This window comes from Hirundo rustica, chromosome 3, assembly GCF_015227805.2.
Source record: "Hirundo rustica isolate bHirRus1 chromosome 3, bHirRus1.pri.v3, whole genome shotgun sequence".
Classification (NCBI taxonomy): Eukaryota; Metazoa; Chordata; class Aves; order Passeriformes; family Hirundinidae; genus Hirundo; species Hirundo rustica.
In genome coordinates, this window is record NC_053452.1 from 32,346,186 (window position 1) to 32,361,679 (window position 15,494).

The window sequence follows — 15,494 nt, forward strand, 5'->3', positions numbered from 1 at the left end:
TTCAACCTACTATTTTCTATTTGCAACACAGAAAGGTGCTGGGAAGTGGCTGAACCAAGGGGCCTGTGCAGCCAGCTGCAGTGACCTCCTGGCTTTTCCTGTAAAGGCAGAACCGTGTCTTAGTTGAGAAGGTGTCTTAGTGGGTGGAACGGTTTAATGTACGCACACGGGAAAAGCAAATGTTTTGTTTGCACCTCTGCCACAAGCGACATCCACCATGTTGTTTCCCACAGGGCCTGTGTCTTCACTCAGCACCTGCACACGCAACAGCATCCTCACCCACACACGGCTGGTTGGACGAGATCCCTCTCCCTCCCCTGGCAGACCTGCCTGCTATTTAAAGAACCCAAACCAACCGGGCAGGGCGGGAGGCAGGCCCAGGACACACGGGCACGCATTGCCCGGCCTAGGGAAGCGCAGCGTTGCCCCGGCGCTCCCTCCCCCGAGCACCGCGGGTGCCGGCCCTCGCCCACGCCGTCGTGGCCACCGTAACTTCCCTTCCTGCCGGTGCCCCTGCGCGCCCCGGGCGAAGAGGGCGGGGAGAGGCAGCCCCTGGTTGTGCCGGGGCGGGGCGGCGGCGGGGGAATCCCGGGCGGGCGGGCCGGGCGCGACTGAGTCAGTGCGGGCACGGGCAGCCGGAGGAGGAGGAGGCGGCGGAGGCGGGGCCGTGGCGCCTTAGACTCTGCGCCGGCCGCGGCTCGCTGGCTTTCCGGCCATGAGCCCCCCGGCAGCGGGGCCGGAAGCGGGACCCGGGCCGGGGCCGGCGGACGGAGGGCGCTGAGCCATGTCGCGGGCGGCGGGCGGCGAGTGCCGCAAGGAAGCGGCGGGCTGGGAGGGCGAGGACGGGCAATGCGACTCGGGCATCGAGTCGCTGCGCTCGCTGCCGGGCGGCAGGGAGACCCCCGCCGCGCCCGAGGGCCCCCGTGCCGCCCCCGAGGCCCTGGAGGAGACCCTCTCCGAGGCCGCCGCCGCCGAGGAGCGGCTGGATTCCAGCTACGGCTCCGGCGCCCTGCCCGAGGCTCTGCCCGGGCTGCCGGGGGCTCCGGGGGACCGCCCCGAGGAGCCGCCGCCCCGGCCCGAGGGGCTCAGCCGGCAGCAGCTGGAGGCCCTCACCTACCTTTCGGAGGACGGAGACACGTGAGTGACCCCCGGGGGCTGCGAGCGATTGCCCCCTCGGCCCCGGGCTGCTCCCCTTGCGGCCGGCCGGCCGACGGGGCGCCGCCGATGCCTAGAGATAAGCCGGGCTGTGTTTGCCGTGGTCCCCAGCCCTCTTCCGAGGAGCGCCCGTTCAGCCGTGTTGTTAAGGTCTCCCCGGGCCCCTGTCCTAAGAGCCTTGGCGTTCAGGTTTGGGGGATGACCCCCTTCACCGCCCGAGAGGTACCTGAGCCAAGTCCGGCGGAGTGAGCTGGAAGAGACGCGCCGCAGGCTACATGGCACAGAATGGACCCACCATAGGAAGCCAGCTTCCGCTTGCCATAGGGCTGCTAGCAACTAGAAGAAAGGGGGGAGCAAATCAAGCCCCCGCTAGTGTCTCTTCCCCAGAGAACGCAACACTTCCTCCACAATGGGAAAGGCTTGGCTGCTTGAGATGGCACGTAGCAAGTCCTGAAACAAGATTGGCCATGCAAGGCAAGACCTTGCGATGGCTGTGTTAGAAGCTGCTCAACCGAGCAACCCAAGAACTGTTTGTTCTCAGGTGGGAATCGCCTTGCTTTGCCAACTTGTCCTCAGAGCCGCAGCTTTTGGCAGAGTTGTGATGCACACCCCGATGTGGGGCTGCCCTCCTGAACTTCTGTGATGGAGACAAGTGTTTGAGGCTTCCCCCAACCCTAATGCCCTCTCAGGGGCAGAGGCATCACACCAGAGTTATTTGGTTTGGCTTCTGGTAATTACCTTCAGCTAATCACAGCATTTTTTCATGTTGTACGTTCCCTCGATGGAAGGTTTTCATTATGAGTGTACACGCAGAGCATGAGCGAAGCGTTCTCACAGCTGAGGGCAAAGCTTTGCCCCAAAACCAGGCTAGAGTTTAATACCGGGTAATGGTGCAAGAGGAAGAGAAACTTAGAGGCAGACATGATCAAGCAAATGTCTTCAGTAGCAAGAACAGCAAGAAAGCTGTGTCCTTGCCTGGCAGAGCACATCTGGATTGAAGGTGAAGATGAGCTGGGAGACAGCCTGAGTGTTTACTTCCCTGTTAGGAAGGAGTCTGTGCATCTGCTAATTAGTTCATTACTGCTGACTGTGGAATCTGTTCTGAGGATTGGCTGGAAGTCTCACGGCAAGCAAAGTTAGACTAAACCCAGCCTCCCACACTCCCCAGACAGGCTTTCTAGTCCTGTCCTATCTACAGGCTGATTCTGTGGCTCCTCAGAATGGAGGAGCGTTGCCAGTTTTCCCAGCTGTAACGCTAGAGCCAAGGTGCCCATGGAGAGAGCCAGGCATCTTTTAATCAGAGCTATGGAAGTAACACTTCCCCCCAGGTTTGTCTGTCACGGCGTGCCCAGGGCTCCTCGCTTACTGTTTTATTATTGAGCCCCATAGATGCAGCTGCTTGGAGATGCTTTTAGTGCTTGAGGCTGTCTTGTTTGGTGGTTGAAGCCTTTTGCTTGTCAGACTTGCTTGGAGAGACCTAACACAAACATCTTATTAACTAGGAAAACATTAATCAGTGGTGCCTTGGTTACTGTAGGCAGGAGAGGCTCTCAGACAGCTCCTCGAATGGTTGCCTTTGCTCTTCTGTGTTCTCTCACTCGCAGTGCATTTCAGAACAGCAAATCTGTAAAGAGTGAGGTAGGGAGCGATGGGTCTGCTGGCTGTACAGCTCTCGGCTCACCATGTCCATGCAGGAGACAGGCTTTCCTGGGATCTACTCCCACTGCTGGGAAAAAAACTATTCTTGTGGTTAGAGTGGTGAGGCTGTGGATTTGTGCCTCCGCTATTCTTGTCTCTCCTCCTGACCCTGCGGCAGAGGTAGGTGGCATTTATATTTAGAAGTGCTGAACATCCACCACTCAGGTCGATGCAAACAGGGACCGTGAGCACCCAGCAACATATTGAACTGCCACAGGTCTTGTGTGTGAAAACGAGTCAGGGCTGACAGTAATGCTGAAGTCTATGGTGCAATTGCTCATTCAGTGACAGAAAGTCCCCAGAGAGAAGGGATCAGATGGCCACAGGCTACATCCCTTTCATCCGGCCAGACAAACCCATCTTCTTTTCTTCTTTTCATGTCTGTCAGCAGCACATTTCCTTGTGTGCTTTTTTTAAATGTCTGCCCCAAAACAGCTCCAGGCAGAGAATTGAAATCATACTATCATTATATTTCAGAAGACTCGGGCAACTACACTTCTCTGTAATTGTAATTTTGAAAATACAAAAAGTTCACGGGTTTTGGCCACGTAGTTCCTGTTTCCCCAGATGCCCTGGATGGTACTGAGCTGAGAAGAGCATTGGGCTTGCACAGAGGGAGCTGGCAAAAGTCTTGGCTCTGCATCTGACAAAAATCTTCACTGTCCATAGCTCCCTCAGGCTCACCCACCTGTGCCATCTCAAGGTGTGCCTGTGTTTATCAGCCTGGCACTTGTGGGGTAAGAACGGGAGGTGGAGGCGGAGGTGAAGAGCATGTGCTTGGGCATGGAGCGTCAGCAGGAACTTCCTTGGATACCTCCCTGCCTGCCTCTGCAGGACAGGGGCGTCAGAGCAGGCAGGATGAAGCAATGGGGCTAAAACTGTCTCCCTCTGTGCCCAAAGTTAGAAGGAGTCTCAGTTTAGCAGGAAGGAAATTGGCTAACAGGAAGGATGGGGGTATGATGGCCAGTGAAATGCGTGGGTGCTGTCTTCCAAGAATTATTTGCCCAAATGTCATTCTCTCCATGGCTCCACAATGCCACTGGCAGTCCCTCTGCTTCAGGGAAGTCAGAGCCACAGGGATCAGGCACATTAGTCCCCAAGAGAGTGTGGTTCAGCTGTGAGGGCAGGAGAAGTCAAGCATGAGGAGTCGGGTGGCAAGCGGAAGATGGTGGGCGCACTTTGGGCAGTGATCTCCTTAACGTGTGGGAAGGTGGAGAACAAACCCTGTGCACTCAAGCTCAAATGGTCTCCTCCAAGCATCCGTCTTTTCCTTGTGACCCAAAACTCCAAATATCTGTCTCTTCCATGGAAACAAGCTCCTTTTCTGCTGACTTGGGTCCTGATGGGACTGCCCTGTGTGGGAGTGAAGAGAGGGGCTTTCCAGCTGTAGGACTGTGTGCCTCTGAGTGGACTGCAGGCAGGTTTATTGTTGTGCCCCGAAGTCCAGACCACATCAGCCTTTGTGAGGATTCACTGAGGAAACCCTGTCCTTCCCAGCCTCACCCAGCAGATGCACAATTCCAGTGTTCTGGGAAAAGGATGAGTATGGGGCCAGTTCCTTCGAGGTGAAATAGGGTGTGAAGGGATCACCTGTTTTTGTTCCAGCACGAGAGAAAACCTCCCTGTTTCCATGGACTGATGTCAGCCTCTGCCAGCTCTGGAGAGGCACAGTTGATTCATCAGTGTGTGAAGTTGAGCAGAGTTTCCTCTCTCTAGTACTATATAGTCTGTCTTAAACTTAAAAACTTGTTTTCTTTTCTGCCCGTGCTGGTCCTTGGGCCACACACCACTGTCTGCCATTGCACCTGGTGCCGTGGTGATGGAAAGGCTGTGGGCTGCACCTCTGCAGGAGTGACTGTCTTCTGCGTGGGGCTCTGTATGCAAAGCAGTGCAGCACCTCTGCAGGGGTGAAGGTCGAGGGACCCCAGTGCAGTCACAAAAGGAAGGCCTCGGCCTCCTTCAGATGGAAAATGGGACCGTGCGGTTTTGGTTGGGTGCCTGTTTCAGGGAGGGAGGGGAGCAGAGGAAGCCTGACTTCCTCCTTCCACCAGAGACAAGTGCTGCCCCATCTGCTGATAAGAAATCACGTGCCAGTGACTTGTGGGCTGAAATGTCTTAACAAGGGCTTGGGGACAGTTAATCAAGTAAAATCAGGGCCCATGGGAGCTGACATTCTGAACTCTTCACATGATGGTAGTGAAGGGGCCTCCTTTGCCTGCAGCGGTTGTCGCTGAGCATGAGGGCTCATCTTGAAGGGGCCAGGAGCCACTTCTAACCATTCATTGGCATGTGCCAATCATAGCCCTCTCTACTCATGTAGTCCTGGGCTGCAGGTCTTCCTTGAGCAGGAGAAATAGAAGTTGTCCCCATTCAGGCTGTCTGCTCCGGTGTGGCTGCTTTCTCACTGATTGCCCTGCTATACAAGGGTGTTGCTGAACCGCTGTGCCCTGTGTACCTGGGGGAATGCTCAGAGTGTGACAGCAAAGACAAAAGGAAAGGAAAGAAGGAGAAAGAAGCAGAGGACTGGAGAGACTCAGTTTTAGGAGAAGGATTAAAGAAATCTGATGCAGAGAGCACGCCTTGTTGCTGGTCAGGTTGGGAGCCCCTCTGCTGGGCTGGACTGGGCTGTTGCCAGCTGCCCAGCAGTGGGATGGCCATAGTTAGTGGGAAGTGGGGATGCTCTTGGTTTTACCAGCAGGTCTTCAGAAACCTTGCTTGGTTGCCAGGATTCAAGTCCATCCCAAGTTATTCCCTAGCGTGCTGCCAATTGTGGGGCATTGGAGGAAGTGAGTCCTAACATGGGTCTGTCAGGAGGGAGATTTTCCCGTGTCTAGCTCCCTGTCCCTGAACTCTCAGCTCTTCCTCTCTGTGTGCTCAGGAGTTTGGTAAACAGGAGAGCTTGATGTCCCTCTGAGCAAGGCCAGGCAGCTCTGCACAAGCTGCTTTGGAATGCCCCAGAAGCTGCTGGCTGCTGCAGGGGTCACATACATACAGCCTTGGCGTAAAGTGGGTAAGTCCTGGCAGCCTTCTGAGATCGTGCATGCAAGAGTTTTTTTTTTCTTGTTTGGATGACTTCAGCCTGGCTTGGAGGAAGTTTCTTCAAACTTTCCGCCTGCCTAGGTTTGCCTCGGAGTTGGGGACAAACACAGGGAACTTCAGCATAGAGGAAGGGAAAGAATGGCTGGAAATTTCTGTGTCCTGGGATGCAGAAGCCTGACTGTAACAGATCAGCCAAGGTGCGGAGGGCTTCAGGTCCTTGCACCCTGCAGGCAGGCTCGACTGCTGCTGGGAAAGGGTTGAGCTCAGCTAACTTAACACAAAAAATTTTATTTTTTATTGGCTTGGGTTTGGGTTTTTTTAGTATAATGTGAAAAAATGAAGAGTCAGACGTGAGTGTGTAGGAAGAAGCTGTGGGATCTGAGTTGTGAGAGTGCCTCTCAATGAGCTGCGTGGGATGCTCTCTGCGTCATAGAGTTGGGAAGCCCCTCTGACTGGGGCAGATCCAGAGCTGAGGGGGGCCCTGAGGTATCTTAGACCCACGGCTCATGCCTTGTTAAAAGAAAATCCTGAGACAGTGAGGTTACCTGTGGGGTTGTAAATGATTGCTAGAGTGTGTTTTACAGGCTCTGGCAAAGTCCAGGCACTTTCTTCTTGTAAGAGTCTCTTCTGACCTCAAGATATCTCTTTGTGTAACAGAAACGGTAGAATGTATTTGCCTCTCAAGGAGTCAGGTGTGAGTTTGTGCTGTTTGAAATGGACTGTCCACAGTTAATGGACTTTCTGGGATGTTTGCTGCTTTTATTGAAATTGTTCATCATGCCTCTCTGACGGTGACTGGCCCCTGCTTGGGTGGGCTGACCTGTTTTCTGGCTTGGCCCATCTGTGCATAGATAGCAGTATGGGACAGGCCCATTGTTTTGCAGGGAACAGCCCACATGCATCTGATGTTTAAGTGCTTCTGCAATCGTAGACCCACCATCTGCTCAGAAATGAAGCAAAATTCTCACATGTGTGTGTGCAGAATCTGGAGGCTGTGAGGTCAGGGTACCCTCTTGTCCCCACCTCACTGAAAAATGAGGCACCCACAGCCGTCCTGCAATGCCTTTCCTGCCAGTCAGCCTCCAGCTCCCCTCATCCTCAAGCACTCCGACCAGGCGCTCTGCAGAGCACCCCAGGAAAGGTGAGACCATCTCCTCTGCTCACCTGTCGGTTCCCACCCCTCACTCTGGCCCCAGCCGCAGCAGGCTGGGAAGCAGCTGCTGCCCAGACTGGAGACTGGGAATGCTGAACATGGCTGAAGGGGGTTTACATCCCTCTAGCCCAACCTCCCTCCACTCCCATCCCAACCCTCCCCCCTCCACTCAAATTCAAGCTGTGCCCTTCCCAAGGAAGGGCTGACAAAACCTGCAGGGCAGGAGCGCAGAACAGGGGATAAGGCAGCTGAGATCCACTGCTCCCTTGGAGCTGCCAGAGGGCAGCTGGAATAGCTTTGTGGAGCAGGGCAGCATTGCACTGGTATGTGGGGAGGAAGGAAGGGAGCCAGGCTGGGCTGGTTCAGGGCTGCAGGGCAGGATCGAGCTGTGCTTGCTAGGCCCCCTGGCAGAGGTTCATGCTGGTGGCTGAGGAAGCGGTTAGCAGTGCAGGTTACAGAGCTGGAACAAGAGAGCAGAGTAAGCGTGGAATTCCCCTGCTGTTTTCCTCCTCCCTTGTTCTTTTTTCTATTGCTGCTGGGGCCATTTCCTCCCCTGAACAAGTTTCTCTTGTGTGAATTGTTTGTGTGATTTCCTACTGCTCCACTCAGCCAAAACAAGGAGCTGAGAATGAACTGTTCCTGCTGCAGATAGGAACCTTATCTAGAGAGGGAGAAAAACTTGTCAAAGCAAATTCAGTTGAATGCTGGATCCCCTGATGAAGGTGCTTTTGGGGTGAGATGGTGAAGGGAGAGGCTGCTTTGTGGACAAGGTGTCTTGCTCTACAGATGGGGGAATCTGCATGGTCAGCTCCTTTTCTAGAGAGATGGAAAAGGATAGCCAGAGAACTGGTGGGATTTCAGTTCTGTTTGTGTCTCAGAGCTGGATGTCACCCCTTACCCTGTTCTCCTGCCTCCAGTCGTGTGTGGCAACTTTTCCTACAGGACACTTGAGGTCACTCAGAAGTTGGAGATGGACAGCACTGTGGAAATGGATGCTCTCCTGTGCCTAAACTTGGGACCACTTTGGGCATGGCATGTTCATTCCCAGGGATATCCCCGGGGATAGCCCCAGCCTCTCTGCTCCAGGGTTGTTATCTCTCTGATGATGAGTAGATCACTTTGTGCCAGGGCTGTCCTGTGCCTTTGTGATTCAGAGTGCTGAGTCCACTTATGCCAGGACAGAGCTGGTGAGCGAGTGGAAAAGCTGAGAATGAGCCCAGCAGTCTGTACTCCTGCTGGTTTCCCTTGTTCACAGCTACTCCACATCCCTTGCCCTGTCCAAAACTCCCTGTTGCCCTTTCCTAACGGTTCCTGCAGCCAGGAGCACTGCAGGCAAGAGCAGGGGGAGGAGAGGAGCAGGTAGGTAGAGGAAAGCAGTGGAGAGATGTGCAGGTGGCCCGGGATGGGGAAAGATCTGAGCGTGGCAGGGCGGAGGGCTTGTTCTGGCAAGGGCACACTGCTGTGGCTGGGCGAGGAGAGGGTCTGGCAACGAGCAGGTGTCTCTCCAGCGCCATGCCCTGGCTCTGGCACACGGTGTGCCAGCAGGCAGCAGCCCATCAACAGCTGGACCACGCAGCTGCTGTGACACAGAGAGAGGTGTGCTTGTAGCCTCGGTGGAAAACTGGAGACTGGCACCTCAGGTCTCCTGGGTGTAAGGTTTCCTGCCTTAGGAGACAATCCCAGTTCCTGGTTGGCAGCGCTGCCGGTGGCACAGGGTGCCTCCGTGCACATGTGGGCTCCTCCCGGCCCACTGGCCTTGTGATGATTCCCCCAAGTAGCTCAGGTCCTTGAAGCCATTTCAGGAAGTTGAGGGCTGGTAATGAGGAAAGGCGAGAACGAATGCAGAAATGAAAGCCCGGGAGGAGGCTAAGCCCCGGAGGAGGCTGCGCCCGGGTGGAGAAGGAAAGGGGAGGAGGGAAAGCAGTCCTTCAAAGCCGGCACATCCCAGCTGCAAGGTGAAAGCCTGAGCTCTGGCCAGGGGGATGGTCACCCCCGTTGCTTCTGCAGCATGGATGCTCAAAGTAGCTCAGTGTCAGCCCAGGTCCGAGCGGCTGCACTGCCTTGTTGAGCTGCAAAGGCAGCCGAGCCAGGGAAAGTGAGGTGCTGGCAGTGGCGGAGGGCTGGCTGCTCGGGGGTTTCCATCTCCCCTGGATGACTGCCCCACTGGTCCCCACATGACGGGGCAGTGTGGTGTGGGTAGTGACAGAGGGGCCCGGGGGATTCCTGGGGCACGAGGGCTGTCTGCCGTGGGACACAACCCTGAGCGCCGCTCTCCCCTGGGGAGCCCAGCATGGCTCTGGAAAGTGAAAGCACCCGCGGTTTAATGTTCAAGCTGAATTGTCGTGGAAAGTCCCTTATTTGAGCAGTCTTAACTCTGTTGTACCTGAAGAAGGCAGATCCTGCAGCCTCTTCCTGCACGTGGTGCCTGGGGGCAAGTTGGGAGAAGCAGGGGCTGTCCCTGTGAGTGTGCAAAGGACACCTCAGCAGAGGTGCTACCACAGGGACTGGGGGCCTGATGCAAAACCCAGCAGGGAATCTCCCTGCTCAGATCGTATGTAGGCTAGGGTTACAAAAGCCCGATGAGAGGAGGGCTATTCTTACAGCTGGTTGCTTGTTCCTGGGCTGAGCCCCTTGGCTGTGCCTCTGCCCCATGGTCCGCTGAGGGCGGCCAGACCCTGCCCATGGGGCTGCATGCTCCCTGCTTGCACCCCCTCCCCGTCCTGGGAGTGCTGGCAGTGAGGGGGGACCCCATGGCAAGCAAATGCGGGTGGCCCCCCCTTCCAGTGGGGAATTCCCTTCTGTAATATAGCCTGGGGCTTCCCCGGGGACAAAGCCTCTCCTGTTGGGCACTGCCTCCACTGGCAGCAGGGTGGAGAGGAACTGGCCTTGTTTTGCCTTCAAAATCAGGTTTCATCTGAAGATGTCTGGAGTCCCAGATGCTGGCCTGATCTTCAAGCAGCACTTGGGAGGAGGTCGGTAAAGGACGTTCCTGGGGACTGGCCTCTGAGCTTCTCAGCACATTCATGTCCCAGTGCAACTGGCAAAAAGGCAGCCCTAGCCCCACTTCTTGTCTGCAATGCTTTAGGGCCAGGTGTCGTCATCCTGCCTGTGGAGGGATGCTCTCCATCCCCACATTGCAGGTGGCATCCCAAAGCTGGGCTCTCTGGAGGGTGAGGTGTCTTCCCAGGGCTGGCACAGCTCTCACCCTCCATCTCTTGGCCCTGTCAGTCTCCATCAAAGCAGCATAGGTGGCAGAGCCCAGCCTTCAGTTTGGGGCTGGTTCCTTCCAGAGACAGAGGCTTCCCAGGCACTCTAATGCAGTGGTGAGGGGTCAGGAGGCTGAGCTCATGCCTGCCTTGCTGTGCAGAGTGGGAGCTGCTGCCTGTTCCTCGCTGCTGACCCCGGTGGCCAGGTTTGGCCTGAGGGGGCTGTTCTGTGGTGGGAGGATGGGACCTTCAGTGCAGGGGGCCTGGGAGACAGGAGCTTGGCAGGGATGACTGGAAATTCCCTCTCAGCTCTGCCTCTGTTGTGCTCTCGCTTCTCTTCTGACTGTGCAGAGGCCGTCTGGAAATTAAACCTGTCCTTGAGCTAGGGGATTCTGAGGTGCCTGGCCACCCTATGGCTATGGGGACCGCAGTCCTGAGGACCAGGGCTCCCTGCTTGCCACCAGGCTCTGACAGCTGCATCTCTGGTGTCCCTCTGTGCTGACAGGCTGCGTGCCAGCCCTGCCATGACAGTGCTAAAAGGGAAGGATGTGGGGGAGAGAAGAGGAAATCGGTGTGGGCCAGCAGGTTGGCTGGCATAAAGTCTGTGCCATGCAGGTGATCTTGGACCAGCCCTGGGCTCCTGCCCAGCTTTGACTGTTTGCCTTCATGGAGTGGAAAGCAGAAGTACAGCGTGCAGCTGGCAGTAGGGAACCGGAATTCCCCAGGCAGCTGCCAGAGTCCAGACCTCTCTCCACAGCCACGCAACTCAGCTCTTGGACTCTGGGAAAGACATCCCAGGCTCTTTGGACCTACACCAGTTGGAGGCATGGCTTTGGGCAGATTGAAACACTACTACACATGCTGTGAGGTCTGAGGGAGGACCCTGTGTCGCCTAGCAGCGATGAGAGGGTCTGTTCCCCATGGGGATCAGAGTAAAGTACTGCCCTGTGGAGCCTCAGACCATGTTCCTTCCTTGGCCTTCTGCTGAGCTTCCCCAGGGAGAGGGCAAGATGGAGGACCTCAAGGCTGGAGGGAAGGAGACTGGAAGAGGCAGGGAGGTTGTTCCTTTATGCAGCAGGGAAGGATCTCTGCTCTTGAGCATGGCACTCAGGACTTATTTTTCTTTTTTTTCTCTCCTGTCACCATTAACCCTCTGTAGGTTGGTTCATCTGGCCATTATCCACTGTGTCCCAGCTGTAGCACTCTGCTGCATCGCTCAGCTGCCCAGGGAGGTGCTGGAGATCCAAAACGATCTTTTCCAGGTATGCTGTTGTGATAGACAGAAGATGGGAAGAAGAGAAATGCCAGAGGCTGTTCCCTGGATAGCTGCTCAGTCCATCTGCCCTTTCCCCAGGACCCCACACCTGCTTCCCCCGGAGCGTGGCGAAGGTCGCATGTGTGCAGCCTCTTTGCAGTGCAGGGAGGGGGGAGAAGGGAGGTGGCGATACCCTGAGGGAGAAGCTCCCAGCACTGTGGGGTGAAGGGTTTCTTTGCAAGGCCCCAGGACACTGCAGACAGCCATGGAAGAGGCGTGGCTTGAATGTGGTAGGGTAGATAACTTGGGAGGATGAGATCTGTCTCCATGGGTGATCCGTGAGCTGAGGTGCAGGGGAACAGCAAGCAGTGTGACCCCACCATTGTCAGCCACATGTAACATCACAACAGAGATGGTGGTGTCCTGTGTGGCAGTCAGCCCGTGCTGCCAGGCTAGCTCCTGGAGACAGGTGGGGCTCATCACACCTGGTGCCCTACGGGGCATCCTCCCCTTTCCTAATTTCTCTCCAGACCCCGCTCCACCTCGCTGTGTACCTGGAGCAGCCCAGTGTGATCCAGGCGCTGATCCACAAGGGGGTGAACCCTGGGCTGCAGGACCGCAATGGCAACACCCCGCTGCACCTGGCCTGTGAGCAGCAGCACCTGCAGTGCGCCCAGCAGCTGCTGAAGGGCCCAGCCACGCCAGACAGCACCACTCAGCCCCGTGGGCACCACCAGGACCTGCAGCTCCAGAACTGGCAAGGTGAGACCTGAGGGCAACGCATTAGGGCCGAGACCGTGAGATGTGTATGCGGGGATCCAGGAGCACAGCAGAATCGGAACGTGGCTGGGATTGGTGTGCCTCAGGGTGGTCTGGGCTGACTGTGGCTCTATCTTCTGCCTCCCCATCACAGGCTTGGCCTGTCTGCACATCAGTACCTTGAAAGGGAACATCCAAATGATGTCTCTGCTGCTGGAGAGCGGCGCCAACATTGATGTTCGGGTAGGACGGGGCACGGTGTGATGTTTCATAAAGGCTGGGACGGTGGGTCTCTCCTTTGGGCATTCCCTTCAGCCCAGAGCCAGGCACTGCTGTAAGGCGAGGGAGCAGAGAGGTCCTTGAGAGGCTGTTGGGTGCCGTGACAGCAATCGGGGTGGGGACTGCCCTCTGCACCCAGTCAAAGGGGTGTGGGTGGGTGCTGCAGGGCCCAGCTGAGAGGACCCCCCATCCACACCCTTGTGATCTGTGCGTTGCAGGAGGGCACGAGCGGGAAGACTCCACTGCACCTGGCTGTGGAGTGTCACAACCGTAGGGCTGTGCAGTTCCTGCTGCGCAATGGGGCGTACGTGGATGCGCAGATGTACAACGGGTGCACTCCGCTCCACCTGGCTGTGGGCCGCAAGGATGCTGCCATCGCCGCCATCCTCTCACACTCTGGGGCTGACACCCTGCTGAGGAACATGGAGAACGAGACAGCTCAGGACCTGGCTGATGGCAATGACGATGTGAGTCTCTGTGGGGGGAAGCCTGTGGATCTGCGAGCGTGTCAGGGGGTGCAGGAGTTGGATGGTTAGAGGGAACCTCCTAGGAGGAGTTTCTAGCTGTTCCTATCCTCCCTGTATGTTGTATTGGCATTGGCTCTGTGGCGTGTGGGATAACAGCCTTTTGCCTTGAGTCCTAGGAAAATCCTGGGTAGGGTTTCTTGGCACTTCCCTGGGGATGTGGGAAGCTGGGGGACTGGGTGGGGGGAAGATTCGGGCCCCTACGCCAGCTTGGTGAAGATACAGCCGTGGATGCTTACATGTCCGTACCCTTGGTCTTTGCAGCTCCTTGCCTTGCTGCCTTTTGATGACCTGAAGATCTCAGGGAAGCCTGTTGTGTGCTCTGAATGAGTGGATGGACTCCTTTGGCCCGCCGGGCCACTTCCTTCCTCTGTGCTGCTGCCCTGCTGCCCACTAGGATCTTGCCTGCCTGCAGTTCAGTGGGAGCAAAGACACTTCGGGAGACTTATCCCACTGCCCCTCTCCTCTTTTGAAGTTATATTTGCCTCAGGCTGCCTTCCCAGATGAAGGAGGTGGCATTATGAGCACTACACAGGGGAGGCTTTTCTTTTAGAATCTGTGCACTGCAGCAGGAATGAATTTCCCCTCCCTGCCGTGGCTCTGACTTGTGGGGATCTCCAGCATACACAGGGAAGGAGCAGGAGAGGACTCATGTTCGCACTGTGGGCCAGACACAGAGCATCATCTGGCACCCCCTCAGAATAAGTGTGGGGTGAGGAGAGTCAACACAATAAATGTTTGTTGTTGCTGTGGGCACCAGAGGTCTCATGTGATCTAACCCACCCCACACCCCACAGCGGCAGAAGGCTGTGCATCACTGCAGGGGCTTGGGGCTGTGGAGGCTACAGGAGTTTCCCCGGCCTGCCTGCTCCCTCAGGTCCTTCACACGTAGAAGGTGAGTGGGAGCACAGGGCTTTCCCCACTTGCAGAGCCTTGCTGCTGCTCAGGGCTGAGGCTGGGGGATTCCAGCAAGGTGCTCTATTCCCACGCTGTCTTGCTGAGCATCTGGCTGCAGGGCTGGAGAAAGAGCATAGGAGATGTGGAAGACCAGATTGTGGATCCCTGCTTCTGCCATTGTGTCTGACGCCTTTGCTGCTATACTGTGCTGTGGTTTCCTCTTTCAGAGGACAGGAAGATGCTGCCCTCTTTCCTGGCTTGGAAGTGGATTAAAAAACTTAGGGTGTGGGTTGTCCCTGGGTTTTAGATTCTCCCAGGCTGAAAGTGGAAGAGGTGGCAGCATTATCTTCCCATCCCTTCTGTTGTTCAGCTCACGACCCTTCCCTGCTACTTACTTTCTCCAGCCAGAGGAGCACATGCAATGCATTAGGAAATCAGCCAAAGGTGCTGTGGGAATGGAGGCACAGAGCTGAATTAGCCTATCTCAGCCAGGAAAATTCCCCACTTGTTGCCCAGGAGCAGCTGCTATTGTTTGGGACAAATACTGGATGGTGCAATTGACCAGGATGCTCTGGAGTGAGCTCTTTTCTTTCTCACTTCTTGTAAGGAAATACTGCCAGGAAAGCAGCATAAGGACCCCCCAGACCTCTGGACCTTGCCTGGTTTCCTCAGCAGTCCTGGGTTGGATTGGTCTGTTTCTCTTGAGTCTTTGCCTCTCACCTTCTGCAGGGCCTCAACCCTGCTGCAAACCCACGAGGCTGTTTCAAGGACACCTTTCACAAGGGACATGAGGCACTTCCAGGCTGCCCAAAGAAGCAATGACAGATCCTGCAGGGCAGTGTGGGATGGTGTGGCCAGGGCTGTAGCTGGGAGCAAAGGGAAAAGGCAGAAACAACTGATCTGCACTTTTTTGTTTTGTTATTTTAAAATAAAACTATTTGTTCTAAAAAGATGTCTTGTGAAACATTACCGGGTGGGCAGGTGCTGGTTTCAGCCGGTCCTGCAGCCATGCCTGGGGCTGGGATAGGGGATTTGGGGTGGAGTAAGTGCCATACTGACCTGTAGCCACAGGGACCAGAGATGGCAGCTCGGAGCGGGCTACTCTGAGACGGGCAGGGATGGGGGAATGCTGGGGGTCATCTTTGAGGGCTTTTAGCTTGGATCAAGAATAGTGTGGCCATCAGGACTAGGGAAGTCATCATCTCTCTGCACTTGGGAGGGCTCCCATCGTGTCCCATGTCCAGTTCTGGGCATCTCACTTCAAGAAGGTACTGGAGCATGTCTAGAGAAGGGCAACAGAGCTGATGAAGGCTTTGGAGCAAAAGCCTTATGATGAGCTGCTGAGGGTGCTGGGGGTGCTCAGCCTGGAGAAAAGGAGGCTCAGGGGAGACTGTCGCTCTGTATACCTCCCTGAAAGGTGGGTGTAGACACATGGGGATCGGCCTCTTTTCCCAGGCAACCAGCAACACGGTAAGAGGACAACCTCAAGCTGTGCCAGGGGAGATTTAGGTTGGATGGTGAGAGGAATG

At 56.0% G+C, this 15,494-nt stretch overlaps 1 protein-coding gene across 1 annotated transcript; it reads left to right on the forward strand.

The window, feature by feature from the left end:
- The first annotated feature begins 784 nt into the window (after positions 1-784).
- On the forward strand, positions 785-13,816 carry NFKBIE (NFKB inhibitor epsilon). Its single transcript, XM_040058748.1, has 6 exons — positions 785-1,137; positions 11,411-11,513; positions 12,037-12,268; positions 12,420-12,508; positions 12,763-13,011; positions 13,333-13,816. The coding sequence occupies exons 1-6, from the start codon at positions 785-787 to the stop codon at positions 13,396-13,398; spliced, it is 1,092 nt and encodes a 363-aa protein (XP_039914682.1). The 3' UTR covers positions 13,399-13,816.
- The last annotated feature ends 1,678 nt before the right edge of the window (positions 13,817-15,494 follow it).

What these genes read in the sequence shown, in the direction of transcription:
- NFKBIE (XM_040058748.1), top strand. Translation starts at nt 785, where the DNA reads ATGTCGCGGGCGGCGGGCGGCGAGTGCCGCAAGGAAGCGGCGGGCTGG. An exon ending in TCCAAAACGATCTTTTCCAG is followed by an intron (nt 11,514 to 12,036) that starts GTATGCTGTTGT and finishes ATTTCTCTCCAG; the next exon opens with ACCCCGCTCCACCTCGCTGT. An exon ending in GCGCCAACATTGATGTTCGG is followed by an intron (nt 12,509 to 12,762) that starts GTAGGACGGGGC and finishes TGTGCGTTGCAG; the next exon opens with GAGGGCACGAGCGGGAAGAC.